Here is a 14,285-nt window from a genome sequence, read left to right as displayed (position 1 = left end):
ATGACTTTATAGTTCCATCTGAAGAACATCATTAATACAGCTCAGCTACTTTATTCTATTATTCTGTGTAGCTTTACATCCTTTAAGTTTATACACTATCACCCATTGCTTGAGTTTTAAAAAATGGATCATAAATTTAAAATCACTGCATAATTTAACTTCTAATTCATTCTGGTGATGAGATGAAGTACTGCTGTAAATCTGTTTTAAGATAAGGGTCTGCATTATAGTTCCAGTTGAAGAACATCAGCTATGCAGATGCCATGGGCCACATGCCTCTGTTCTATTTTCTCTGATGTGCAGCTTTGCTTCCTGTAAGATTGAAATTCATCAGCCAGTGCTTCACATTAAAAGATTGCATTAAAAGTTATGACGTTTCTTCCATGAGTGTTTTCCAACGCGAATATGGAGCTCCCTATTTGAAATTATTACAGCAGTTAAACCACAAATCTGAACTCTAATACATAAAATTTCTCTTCCTTCAGATAGTCCATTTATATTTATGGTATCAACTAAACCAACATTCACAAACTTTTTTTTATTTCTATTATCATGCATGGTGTTTCTGAGACAATTACGGATGATGTGGAAGCCTGCAGATGCTGTGATGGTTACAACACACACAAATGCAGGAGGAACTTATCTTGAAGAAGGTCTTTACTTCCTATGGAATGCTCTGAGACTGGCTGAATTCCTCTAGCATTTCTGTGTGTTTCTACTTCCATTATGGATGATGGCAGCTTGGTTACCTGCCAGTGGGGGGAGGTGGACTTCATTTTTTATAATTTATATTTTTTAATAATTCATCTAAATTGCAGATATCAAGCAGGGGAATTCTTTGGATTGTTTTTGTGAAATAATATCCAAAGTCTTTCTTTTTGACATTCCAGGGCACTAATTTGAGAAAAATTATCTGCATAGAAGGATATTTGTTTCTGAACCAAACATAGATAATATGAAGAGAAATAAAACCTGATATAAGGGGCTAATGTAGTAAAGTTTATATTCTTCAGGTGGCAGGAACCACAATTCTGTGCTCAGTCAATTTGCATATCCTACTGCTTGTTATCATACACTTTGCATCAGAAAGTGTAGATCATTTAGAATTTCTTCTGGTTTTGATGTTTCTAAGGTTTCTTGCAGTATTTATTATTGGTGTTAATCTGAAGTGAACCAGAATGGAATGCTACTCTATAACTTTCCAGCCTTTCTACAAATTACTTAAGCAAATGTGATTCACTCAACCTTTACAGAGTGGAACTTCCTGAATAAATCCTCATGAAATTCAATAATCGGGAATACGTGATTTGGTGTTTATCTCTGCCTTGTATTTTAACCTCATGTCAGTGTATCTGTCACATTGTAAATCCTCTCAGCCAAAGCCTAGCAATAGTATTTAATGATTCACACAATTTCTCAATCCTTAATATTCAAATTTTGTGATATAAACTAGGCAGAAGCGAATGTAGTTCCAGTACACGAAAGAACTGTACTTAAATTGAACAACCTCTGATTGTTGTTGAACTTTGTTACTAAGTAAGCCAAATTAAAATAGTAGTTAACCTGCATAAATATGTCCTTGATTCCTTGGGACTGGAAAGGCAATGCAAAGATACACATCCTTTTTTTTTAACTTGGAACATTTCTTATCATAAAAAATGTATAAATTAAATTACCTTAGATTTACAGTATCAGCACTTTTTGTATAAATATTGTAATGAGTCTAGTACTCTCTTATTTAACATTGCATTTTGATTTAACCTTGGATGAACAGCTATGGCACACCTCAGGTTATATGGCTCCTCATGTGCATGCAAGGCAGTACAGAGATAGGTGGATTATTTAGAAAGGGGGCTTGACACACGAAGAGAGTTGAGCAGATTGGACCCATGCACATTGAAATTAGAAGAACAAGAGGTGGTCTCAAAGAAACAAATAAGAATCCAATGGGGATTGTCAGGATGGATGCTGAAACCATGTATGCAAAAATGGAGAAGCAGGACGAGGGAGTGTATGTTCAGGGGAAGTCATTTAAGATGGAGATATAGAACTCCTCTCAGAAGATTGCAGCTCTTCAAAGATTCCTCAGAGAAGTGCAAGGTGGAGTCATTCAAGCTGGAGGTGGAAATATATTTGAATTACAAAGGAATCAAGGGGTTTGGGAAGAATAGGAAAATGGTACTGGGGTCAATTCTGAATTAGCCTCAATCTTACATAATGGCTTGGCTGGAAGGGCTGATTGGCCAACCACCACCAAGCTCTTATGTTCTGATGTGGAAAAAGTAAGTAGCTTTACACTGTGACTTGTCATTTAGGGGAAACAGCAATACTTCCTCCCAGTTAGAGTTATGGAGGAGTTTTTCCATTCAAAACTCATTCAAAAGCTCATATTCCTCTAAATGTGAACTTTTCTGAAGCTCTTTTGAATGTTGCAATTGCATCAACCTCTATCACTGCTGCTGGCAGTTTGTTCCATTGACCCATCACCATCTCTTGCTCACCCTAAAACTTTCCAATCTCATCTTAAATCTATGCCCTTGAGAACACAGAAGAGTTCAGTATGATGTTGTGCCATCATACAACATAAACCTAATCCACATCAACTTAATCCTCCCCTTCCTCGCATCGTGTAACCCACCATTTTACTTATACTTATGTGCCAATTCAACAGTCTTTTAAATGTCCCTATGGCATTAGTTTCTATCACCACCCCTGGCAATGCATTTCCAGGCACTCACCTCCCTCTCTTGTAAAAAAAACGACCTCTGATATCTCCCTTAAACTTTCCTTAAACAGATATCTTCTAGTATTAGTGCAGCCCTGGGAAAAAGGAATTGGTTCTTCACCCTATCTATGCCTCTCATAATCTTATATACCTCTATTAAGTCATTCTCTGTCATTCAACTTTTCTACTTTTAGAGTCCTTTATCCTGAGAAAAAGACTTTAACTATTTACTTAACTATGCCCCTTGCAATTTTATATACAAGACCACCATACACTCTACGGGAGCCCCACCAAATCCAGCATCATTAGTGTGAATCTTTGCTTCACCTTTTCCACCTTAATGACATCTTAATGATGTCTATAATTGAGCAACCAGACCTATGCACATTTCTCCAAGTACAGTCACACCAATGTCTTTTACAGTTGGAATAGAGAATCTGAACTCCTGTACTCATGTCCTGAATGGTAAAGGCAAAATGCATTTTGCAGGATCCTGTCTACCTGTGGGTTTTTTCAAACTTTATTTAAAAGATAGAAAAAACATGACATACAGTATAGTAATAATCAAAAAAAGATTTTACAAAGATATATATAAAAAAAACCAAAACAAATAATAATTTAAAAAAAAATCCACCCCACCCTCCCACCCCTTCAGCCAGTTCCCTTAAGGGGAGCTAAAATATATGTATGATTATATATATATATATATATAAAGACAGACATATATATATATAAAAAGAAAATGTTAATAATATTTCAAAGTATATCTAAATGCATATATTTCAAATACGGAGACCACTAACTAACAAAAGAAGAAGAATTATCATGTAAATTATAGGTAATTTTTTCCATGATAATACATACTTTCAATTCATTGTGCCAGCATAATATATTAATCTCAGTATTATCTTTCCAAGTATTAGCAACACATTTATGCGCTACTGATAACACCAAATGTATATAAGCAATATGAATTTTGTCCAATCCTTAACGAATACAAATTTCCCAACAAAAATATCATTGGATCTAATGTTAATATAAAATTATATAATTTTTCCAAAACTACTTTAATTCCTTGCCAAGATGATTGAACTTTAACACAAGTCCAAACGGGCATTTAGAAAAGTTCCAATACATGAGCCACATCTAAAACAAGAATCCAAATTACTAAACCCATATTTTTTTTTTAGCTTTTCCGGGGTCAAATATAATTGATGTAAAAAAATATAATTAACCATTCCATATCTGACATTAGTCAATTTAATTACATTATCCTGACACATCAGTCGCCCAATCATCTTCGGGAAAAATAAATACTAAATCACTCTCCCATTTAAGTTTAGATTTCTCCCAATCTGACTTATCCATACTATCTAAAATCACTACCAATTAAGACATTTTCATTAGCTTGAGTTAACAGTAAAAAAGCTTCTGAAATAAACCGCTCATCGTCTATCTAGGGGCATAAAGATTCAGCAAAAATTTTACAATTCACTCTTAATACTCTGCTAGCACACCCCTCTGAAGATTCCAATACAAATGGTAAATTTTTATGAATCAAAATCGCTACTCCTCTTGCCTTAGAATTAAAAGAAGAAGAAAAAACATGACCAACCCAATCTCTTTTCAATTTCAAATGTTCTTTTTCAGTCAGATGTGTTTCTTGTAAAAAAAAAGCAATGTCAATTTTCATTTTTTTATATATAAAACCAATATTCTCTTTCTCTTAATTGGATTATTTAATCCCTGAACATTAAAAGTTACAAAATTCAATTTAGACATATTTTAACTACTAATATATTTACACACTATAAAATAATGCTTCCCTCTATAATTCTTCAAAAAAAAGAAAAGAAAAAAACCACCCTAAAAAAAACACAAAAAAAAACTACCCAAAGGTAATAATACCCTAAAAATCTGGGTGTAGTAAACCCGCTAGCGGCAGATGACTATCAAAGTTTTCGTTGTCATCCACACCCCCCAGCCAGATACATATTTATTATTTAATTAAACGCAATCAAATATAGTCCATATATTCAACCCAATGATTCCAAATGCAACGACTGCTCCAGATCTTCAACATCAAGAAGACTTTGTGTCAACTCTTCTTTCTTTCCATTTTTTCCATACCCATTTCCATTTATCCTCCTCTTAGGGGACAATGGGGGAGAATGCCCATTTCTTCGCAGTTCCGACAAAGAATTAGCACAAACCAAAGCATCATGATCATTCTCAAAGAATTGAGATTGAAAATTTCCATAAAAATCCTTCAAAATTGCAGGATAACATAAAGCAAACTTGTAGCCCTTTCGCCTCAAAACATCTTTAGCCGTATTAAATTCTCGTCGTCTTCAAAAAACCTCTTGGCTCAAATCAGCATTAAAAAAACACACTTATTTTGAACCATTAATGGAGACTGACTCTGCCGTGCTTTCTGTATTGCCATACATAGAATCATTTCTCTGTCTTGGTAAACAATGAACCAAGTCTGCCCTCGGTGTTTGTCCTGGAAGTGGTTTTCTTCTCAGAGGTCCCTTCAGGAAAAAGCTCTTTACCCAGCACCTCTGGGATCCAATGCTTAAAATTTTTTATAGGATCGGAACCTTCAATATCTTCTGGAAGACCAACTATTTTCGCATTATTCCTTCAGCTTTGATTTTCCAACAAATCAATCTTCTTCAATAAGTCTCTTCTTTGAATCCCCCAATCTACAAAAGAACCTTTCACTTTTTCCATTTTATCTCTATTACGTTCCACTTGATTTTGACACTCAGAAAAGGCTGTTTCAATTTTCTTACAATTATCTTGCACAGATTTTATACATCTATTAATATCATTCTTAACTACAGTCACTTCTTGTTTCATAGTTGACATTTCATCTCCATAAATCTTTGGTTCATCTGAGTTGATATTTGTTTTAACATATTATCCATTTGACAAGCAATCCCTTCCAAAACAGTGAACACTGAATCCATTCCAGATTTCACCACCACTTTTTGAGGTCTACGTTCTCTAACTACAGGCTCCTCCTCTTGGGGAAATTCCAATAAGGTAAGTTCCTCTTCTTCTTCAGTCATCATAAATCCTTTAGCTGAACAGCTGCGGGTCTGGACATCCGATGCCGGCACCCCGACCTCTTCGGGACGCCGGCGTTCAGGCTCCCCCACAAGCCCATACTTTGTCTAGCAATTATCGGACCCGAGATGCCCCACACAAGCCAGGCAAAGCCACTGAACTCGCAGAAGCGTCCTCCGACATTACACTGCGCGTCCCCAGGCCGCCCAGCAAGGTCGCAGGTTTGCGGGTCCCCTTTTTGGCTGTGCCGCCCGCGCGCACAGCTTCACATGAACGCGGGTTGGCAACAGCCGAACTCACCAAAGTGCCGGCGCCATCTTGCGGAGGCAGGATCGACGCCGATGTCAAACTCGAATGGGCTGGAGTCCTCTGAGGCTTGGAGGCTCCCAACGACAACTCCATGGATTCAGCTATGCAGGTAGGCCTCAGTTCTTCCACACTTTTATATGGTAATTTTTTCTGAAGTTGAGGTTTAGATTTTTTCACCTTAGTTGTCATAATAAATCACTGTTATTTAAACAATTGTAACTATTGTTTTTTAACCACTTTTATGCTTTTTTTAAAAACGGGTATTTAGTAATCCAGCTGGGGAAAGGTGGAATACATGTCTTTCTTCTATGCCATCTTGCCACGCAGCCCCCTGTCTACCTGTGTTGTGACTTTCTGCACTCTGAACAAAAGAGTTCCTCACAGATGTGTCTCTTTCTTAAAACCAAAAAAAACCTCCTTATTTTGGGGCAGCACAGTTAGCATCTAGGGTTAAAATCCAGTGCTGTTTCTAAGGAGTTTGTACTTTCTCCCTGTGTTTGTGTGGGTTTCCCCCGGGTAGTCCAGTTTTCTCCCCCCGATTCAAACGTACGGGGGTGGTAGGTTATTTGGCTTTAATTAGGTGGCACAGGCTCGTAGGCCAGTAGGGCCTATTACCGTGCTGTACATCTGAATTTAAAATTTGAATTTTCCACCCTTTTGAAAGCCAAGCTTGGAAAACAGATTCCCCACTCATAATCAGGCATCGTGTGACCACTTTCCTTGAAATGTTCTGCACTCAAATGTAAGCCAAGCCAATCAATCATGTTGATCTCTAATCAAGGAATTCTACCAAAATAAATGCTCTGGAGATATGGTCAACAAATCAGAGTTTTTATAAAATAGTAAGTATGATAGACGTTAGAGTGATAAATTGTACAACCTTCCTGAGTGCTGATACTGGATTTCTGATATCCAGTCCTGAGAGAGAAGAAAATGTTTTGCATTTATAAATATCCTTCAAAATGCATGGACGTGAATTTTCCACAGATATTCAACTCTTTTCATGTAAAGAAATAACACTGGTGATTATATGCCGAGACATTACATCCACTGGAAATACTGAAGTTATGGACTGAGTGTTTAAAAACCAAAAGATATTGTACAAGGTACAAAAATAAACATGTTTCATGTAAATTGTTTTTAAAACATTAAACAAAGAAACCCTCATATATGCAACTTTGATGTCATTCCATCATATGTAAAAAATTCTTGAAACATGGATAAGATTTATATTTTATATAATGATGGATGTTTTTTAAAAAAAAGATTTTTTTTACAGATGTGAATGTTACTCTACAGACTGCAGTTTCTCAGGCCATTTGCAAGATGAACATACAGTTCCTTGTGTCAAATTTAGATTTAAGATGAGATTGGAAAGTTGTAGTGTGAGCGCATCTGACTCAGATGGTGATGGGTCAATGGAACATGTGTGAATTTTGGGTCATTTAAAACAAACCAAAACCATCAAGACGATGTCACAAAATACACTACCAGTTGGTAAGCTAATAAGATGGACACCACTTAGATCTGGAAAGGAGGTCATTCACAGTTAGATCCTAAACCTTAAATTAAGAGACTAGAAGCAATGCAATAAAGAACTCCAATCAATCTGCTGGAGGAACTCGGTGGATGAGCAGCATCAGTGGGAGAAAAAAAGTCAACATTTCGGCCAGGTACCCATCATAAAGTCTTGATGAAGGGCTCTGGCCAAAAATTTTGAGCATTCTATTTCTTTTACTGATGATTGTTTGTTGCTCCAGATTCCAACTGCAGCCTCCCATGTGCTGGACAAAGACCTCTCTTTTCAGTTTCCCCCTTTACACTGATAAAAAAGCACTAATTATTTCTTCATTGACGAAGTTCCAAATTCTAGCAAAGATTTCCTTCGTCAGATTATACATGCAAAATATGATGGTGTCTGGCTCACAGAGAAGAAAAAAGCTTTAAGCTTCAGCATTCAATTTTCAGGATCTGTCACAATGATTTGTGCTCCATTTCACACCATCTCAGAGCAATAAATCGTAACAAATTAAAAACACACTGCTATTGAATCTGGGTTTAAGAAGCCAAAGTCATAAGATGCTAATGCAGCAAATACTTTTGATCTGAATGCTGAAACCATTTGGATGGCCTGCCTTTGACAGTGAGGTCATTTCACTGAAAATACCCCTTAAATCGCAAGGCTTCATTTCACTTCAAATCCCTCGGTGAAAATTTCTTGCCTAGCCCATCATTTCATTAACAGTGAAATCATGAGGAAAAGTACACTCAGCACCCTCCTTTGACATGACCACAATCCTTCATTAGAAAACATACATTTGAGCAAAACTGCCCCAATTTCAGATGGGCAATTTACATTTCAGGGAAGTGCAATTCAATTGAAATCTGACCCAAAAGAAATATTTCCTTTAAAGAAATTACTTAAGCTATGTTTCTATAGCAGTTACCAACAAGTGACTTACACCTGAATGTACTAATGGTCATTAGCACCCTTTTGTTTCATATATCTTGACCCAATTTTAAACAACAATGAGGTATATTGACAAAATCGTGCAATTTTCTTGCACTCAGATAGAGATCACACATTTTTCCGAGACTCTTCTGATTACAACACTTTCTGTGGATTGTTTATTCCAATGGGCTGGGCAGCACATGAGACAGGAGTTCAAGTCCAATCTTCTCTGCTGGAATTTAAATGTAACTAATTGAATAATTCAGCAACATAAAGTTTGCATTAGTAATGGTGACCATGAAACTATCAGATTTTTCATAATTATCCTTTATCTCACTAATTTTCTTCAGAAAATGAAGGCTTCCATCCTTTCTCAACCAATCTTAGGTGGCAATGTAGTCATCTCTTAACTGAACTAACTAGCTCTTAAGTGCAGGGAATCAAGGATGGGCAGTAAATTCTGGCAACACCAGTTACTTTCGTGTCTTGTGATAAAATCAGAAAAGGCCAAATGCTTTTCTTTCTTGGCACAATTTTGAACTGGATTTGAGTTGCATTGCAGCACTGTTTAATGCATTTTAAGGACCAAGGACCATTTGTAGCAGAAATTGAAGTGTCACTAGGCCCTTTTATATAGAAAAAAATTGCGTCTATAAAGGTAGACATTCTCCGCCCTCACGGAGAAAACCACGACTGTATGCACAGCAGGGAACACATTGGAGGTACATTCTTATCATCAATCCTAGAATTCACAGTATCTGCTCATTTTCTTTTATAGGGCTCTAGCATATGTATGACCTCATGTTGGCAGGTGGCGTTACGGCACCAATCGCCCCCCACCCCCCCCCCCCCACCAACTCCATCGGCTCAGGAGGTCGCAAAGAGGCGCCAGTCTTTATGAAAGTGATGCTGGAGCAGGCTTTTAGGCCTTTTCTATATAAGGTAAGTGCACAATTTTCTCCTTCGAGGGAGCTGGCCTTGAAGCGGCACCCTTCCAATAAAACACCCATTGAAGACTCTCAAAAATTTCTACAGAGCGGAGAGCACATTGGCTATTTGCATCACTGACTGGTGCAGAGGTCCCAAAGCTCAGGACAAGAAAAAAATCCACATGGTTGTTAAATTGGCCTGTGACATCACAGGCATCCGTCTTCACTCCATCAAGAGGCGGTGTCTTAAGAAAAGGCAGCCTCTATCCTCAAGGAACCCCACCACCCAGACGCAGGCCATGCCTTCTTCACTCTGCTACTATCATGGAAAAGGTACAGGAGCCTGAAGACAAGCATAACAATAAGTTCTTCCTCTGCCTTCAGATTCCTGAATGAATAATGAACCACAGTCACTGTCTTACCTTGACTTTTCCAAGCACTATTTATTGTTCTAAGGTGGTTTATATGTGATCCTGCTGCATCTGATTCTGATTCTGAAATGATTGAGCTAAAATTCAAAATAGTATTCTTTAGGTTAAGAGATGATGCACAGATTAAATTCAAGGAGTCTGTTTACTATCTCACAGTGAACCAGTCCTGAAATTTAACGGATAGAGAAACAGCTGCTTCCAATCCAAAGAACCTTCTCTCCAGATCCCATTCCCCATTCATTGTGCAGAACAGCAGGTGACACATTAAAGGAAAAATGCCTTGCTGAGAAATGCAGAATCAACTGTTTGATCTCTAGTCTATCCTAAACATTTTTCCTGTGCTTCGATGTCACTCCAGTGGTAACTATGCTTCCTTTTAAGCTGTGAGCTAATGATGCTTTGTGAATTACTACAATCTCCTGAGTTATATCCCAATGTCAGTCAACTTCAAGCAGCAAGCCATTTCACATGGGATATTACTTGGAAATAGAGCAAAAATAAAGTATAAATCAAACATTCTTACTATAGCTGGTATTGAGCAGTTTGCATTTTGCAGCATATTTTCCACTCTCTGACTAGGAATTACTTCAGTGAATCTGTTATACCAGATATATCTAAATCTTGAGGTAAGGATTGTCACGACACCTCATTACAGGATGTTTAGCGTTGTCACCCTGAAGATTTAAACTATTTAATAATTGCAATGAAATCAACTGAAATTCTTTAATACAACATTGCATTAAGTCACAATTAATAATCGGCAGAATAATTGCTATTGCAACAATTAAACAATGTGGCCTTGATGAAAATATGATTTAGATTAAAACAGATGAACTTCCCAGCTCTGCCTTGGATCCCACATCAGCTGTCAACTTGAATCTGGCAGTGATAATGCACAGAATCACATCATTTTCATGAGAGTTGAGAGATTTTGCTGCCATGCTGCCTTTGTTCCCTCTTCCTCTGTCAGTAATTGGGAATAATATATCACCACCATCATTTCATCTATGCAGATGAAATCTGAAGCAGTTTGAATTCATTTGTTTGTGCATAAGGATATTCCATCTCACTATCCCAAATAATTAGACAACAATAATTCATAAAAGGAAATAGTTTGATAACAAAAAAAAACAAATTGTATTTATATTTATCATGTCTTCAAGATATTTTGGCAAAATAAACTGCACCTTGAAATGTAATCACTGTAACAATTTGAGAAAATAGCCTCTTCGTATGCAGATCTGACAAATAATAATTAAATAGAGTTTTAAAAACATAACTAAGTAGAGACATCTCCAAATGTTCTGAACCCTTCTCTTTACAAAAGTGGCAATGCACTTAAGATGAATGACACATAATAGGTAGTATATGCTAAATTATAAGTTTGCAGGCCTTCAAGAAGGTTTCAAATATTAAACATGATCACCATGGCAACTGTGAATATTTATTATCTACCTTTTGGATGTATTATCTCTTTTCAATTTAATTTATACTATTGTAGTTTTTTGTGAAGTGCCTGTTTGGCTATAACAAGTAAGAATCTCAGTATACATGTGCATTGCACAATTTACTGTATATTTTGCCGTCTAAGTCGACTGGCATAGACTGACCCCTTTTTTAGCCTAATTTTAATGGTTTTATGGTATATAGGGCATATAAATCAACTGCCATTTTCTGGCCGTCCAAGCCTTCCAGCAACAACCGAAAAAAATTTTAAACACCCCAATTGCCAAGTAACAAAACTGTAAATTACCGTAAGCAACAAAAAAGAAACAGTAAAAAAGCACTCTTGGCCTATTGGGCAGGAGCAGTGACCTCAGGCTCTATAATTGTAGAATGTCTGGGTAGGTTATGGCAGCACCCAGCAGTGCGGCGCTGGCAATGGGAAGGTACTTCCAGGGTTGATTAATATGCCAAATTGGCGATTCCAGGGTCAACTTATACACCAAATCAGAGTCAAACAGTTTTTGACCTGAATTTAAGGTCTCAAAAATATATCTGGAGAATAAGTCAACCCTAAATTTTTTAACTGATTGTTGAGGGTTTTACGACTTGAATTATACACTGAAATATATAGTAAATGCCAATAAAGATTATCATTATAAAGGATTTGGGTGAATGCATTTTATGTTTATCAGGGGTCATTCTACTATCAGAAAATAATTCTACACCTTTTTCAAGGAATTTTTAATTATTGAAATTTGTAGAATTTCCTTATCAGTTACTGATCTGTAATTTAAAATGCTTATTTATTGTGTAATGCCCATTTTTAACTGTTGTAATCAAACTTACCACAAATTCAATTAGATAACAGGATTTGTTGAAGAAAAATTTTTATTCTAAAAATGACATTTAGTACTCAAAAAGGAACAGCAATGGAAAATTCACCAGACAATGGTAAATTCAAAATAATAGTTTTTATTAAACTATTAATAATATAACATTTCTTACATCTCTAAATTTAACTCTAGCTTAATTCCCACTATGTCCCAATGTGTGTATATATATGTATGTGTGTGTGTGTGAGAGAGAGAGAGAGAGATAGAGAGAGAGAGATTACATTCAAACCATTACAGTTTAAACTTTATTCTAAAAAAGTCAATTTTAAAGTCTAGTTTCAAACATCTTTTTGAACTTGATGATCTTTTAAAATCACAGTTCAGAAGTAATTATGAAGCACTTTTAATTATTATATCTTCAGATCTCTTTAAATTCACAAGTCTTTTGATGAGCTGTCTTTCAGATAGATATTTTTTCTTATGAGTTTTATCACAAGTTTCCCCCTATTTTGTTAGGGTTGCAGAATTGTGATCTCCACAATGATTTCTTTTTCAAACAGGAGTGACCATCTTCTGGCCATAAATGAGGCTGCCTTCTTTTCTTAAAAGAGCAGTTGGAAGTGACCGTACTTATTTAAAAACCACTTATGTCTTCAAAATATCTCTCTCTCTTCATTTATGTGTCTCTGAAATCATGTGACCCACACCACTACTGTTTCCATTTCATTTCTGTCCAAAACACACTTGTCGCTTCACATCCACAAATTTCTAAACTCATCTCTGTTTAAGTGGTTTCAGAAAGTCTGATGACCCCACAAGCAAAAACCTCATTCAGATGGCCCCCTTCAGCAGTTCTTCTTGAGTACTTGACTATTTCAGCTTTTAATAAGGCAAACACTCCATTGTCCTTGAATTAATTAAAACTCACTTCAGTTTCATTAGCTCTGCCTTTCCAAGACACGACTCTGAAAATGACCTCACTTCTGAGTGTATAATAAATATGATGTGACCCTGTATCCAGCCAAACTTACTAAAAATATTTTTAACTCTATAACTTACTTTACTAAGAAATATATATATTTTATAACTAAAGATTTTAACTTTAAATATGAATACAAATCTGTTACATATTTTAGAAAGCTTCAAGATCAGGGAGGATTTGGTGATATGCAAATAAGTTTCATTAACATGGTTATGAAAAAAATGTAAAAATGTAATTTTGCGCAACTATTCATTGTGCAATTGCTGATTAACCCACGCTTAACGTTTTGCATTTGTATTTCCCCATATGAGATATGTGAACATTTTAAAATAAGACAATAAAAATAAAAGCAAATCATAGGATTCATTCTGTACAAATATGGAATTAAAAAAATTGAAAGTAATAATTTTGCTGTTCTTCCCATTAGTGAAGAACAGATTTGGATTCAGACAGGACAGAAACAGACCCTTTGGCCCATTACGTCCATGTTGACTATTTGCACAAAAGTGAAGCCTGACTCTTTTCTCCATGAGCTACTTCACTTATGATTTTCACATTTGTTTTATTTAACTATCATTTCACATTTTAATCGAACTTGAAGTTCTTCCCAAGCCACAAATTCCCTGCCATTAAGAAGACTGTGGAGTGATGTATTTTCAGGTTTCAGTAAGCTTGTCCACTTGCTGCTGGTGCATCTCCAAATCCTCTTGTTCCTGCACAGCTTGGCTGAAACTGGCAACACTGAAAATTAAAAAAGAAGTTGCTTCTCTTCACGTTAAGACTTCATGCTTGATTGGTATTGCACTACCAATCAGCCGTTTCTGGATGTTGAATATATATCAAAAATGGAAAGTAAACTGCTGGAATATTTACAGTAAATTATTTTTCTTCTGGCATTAATTTGGACTGACCGGGCACCAATGTTCTCTCACCCACTGAGCTGATGCTTTCATTGTCAATGTCACGGCCACCTTTACTCCCAGCACAGAAGGGATCATTTGTGCAACATTAACAATTGTCTTGTTACCACTGCCTGCTGCTTTCTACCCAAACCCTATTTCTCTCCCAACATCATGCACTTGGCTTTATCCCAAGAATTGGCA

At 36.3% G+C, this 14,285-nt stretch overlaps 1 protein-coding gene across 10 annotated transcripts in view; it reads right to left on the bottom strand.

The window, feature by feature from the left end:
- Window positions 1-14,285, bottom strand: part of pard3aa (par-3 family cell polarity regulator alpha, a) — a 912,377-nt gene that overhangs the window by 54,708 nt on the left and 843,384 nt on the right. Inside the window, exon 25 of one of the 10 annotated variants that reach the window (XM_069914437.1) lies at window positions 13,642-13,923. The exons of the other annotated variants lie outside the window; for them this stretch is intronic. Coding sequence (XP_069770538.1) covers window positions 13,839-13,923 — 85 coding nt within the window. The 3' untranslated portion in view covers window positions 13,642-13,838. Of the gene's footprint in view, window positions 1-13,641; window positions 13,924-14,285 lie in introns of those variants that run through there. 10 annotated transcript variants of the gene reach the window in all.

This window comes from Narcine bancroftii, chromosome 1 (genome assembly GCF_036971445.1).
Source record: "Narcine bancroftii isolate sNarBan1 chromosome 1, sNarBan1.hap1, whole genome shotgun sequence".
In the NCBI taxonomy this organism is placed as follows: domain Eukaryota; kingdom Metazoa; phylum Chordata; class Chondrichthyes; order Torpediniformes; family Narcinidae; genus Narcine; species Narcine bancroftii.
The sequence above is the reverse complement of the archived record's forward strand: the minus strand, read 5'-3'. Positions and strand labels throughout refer to the sequence as shown.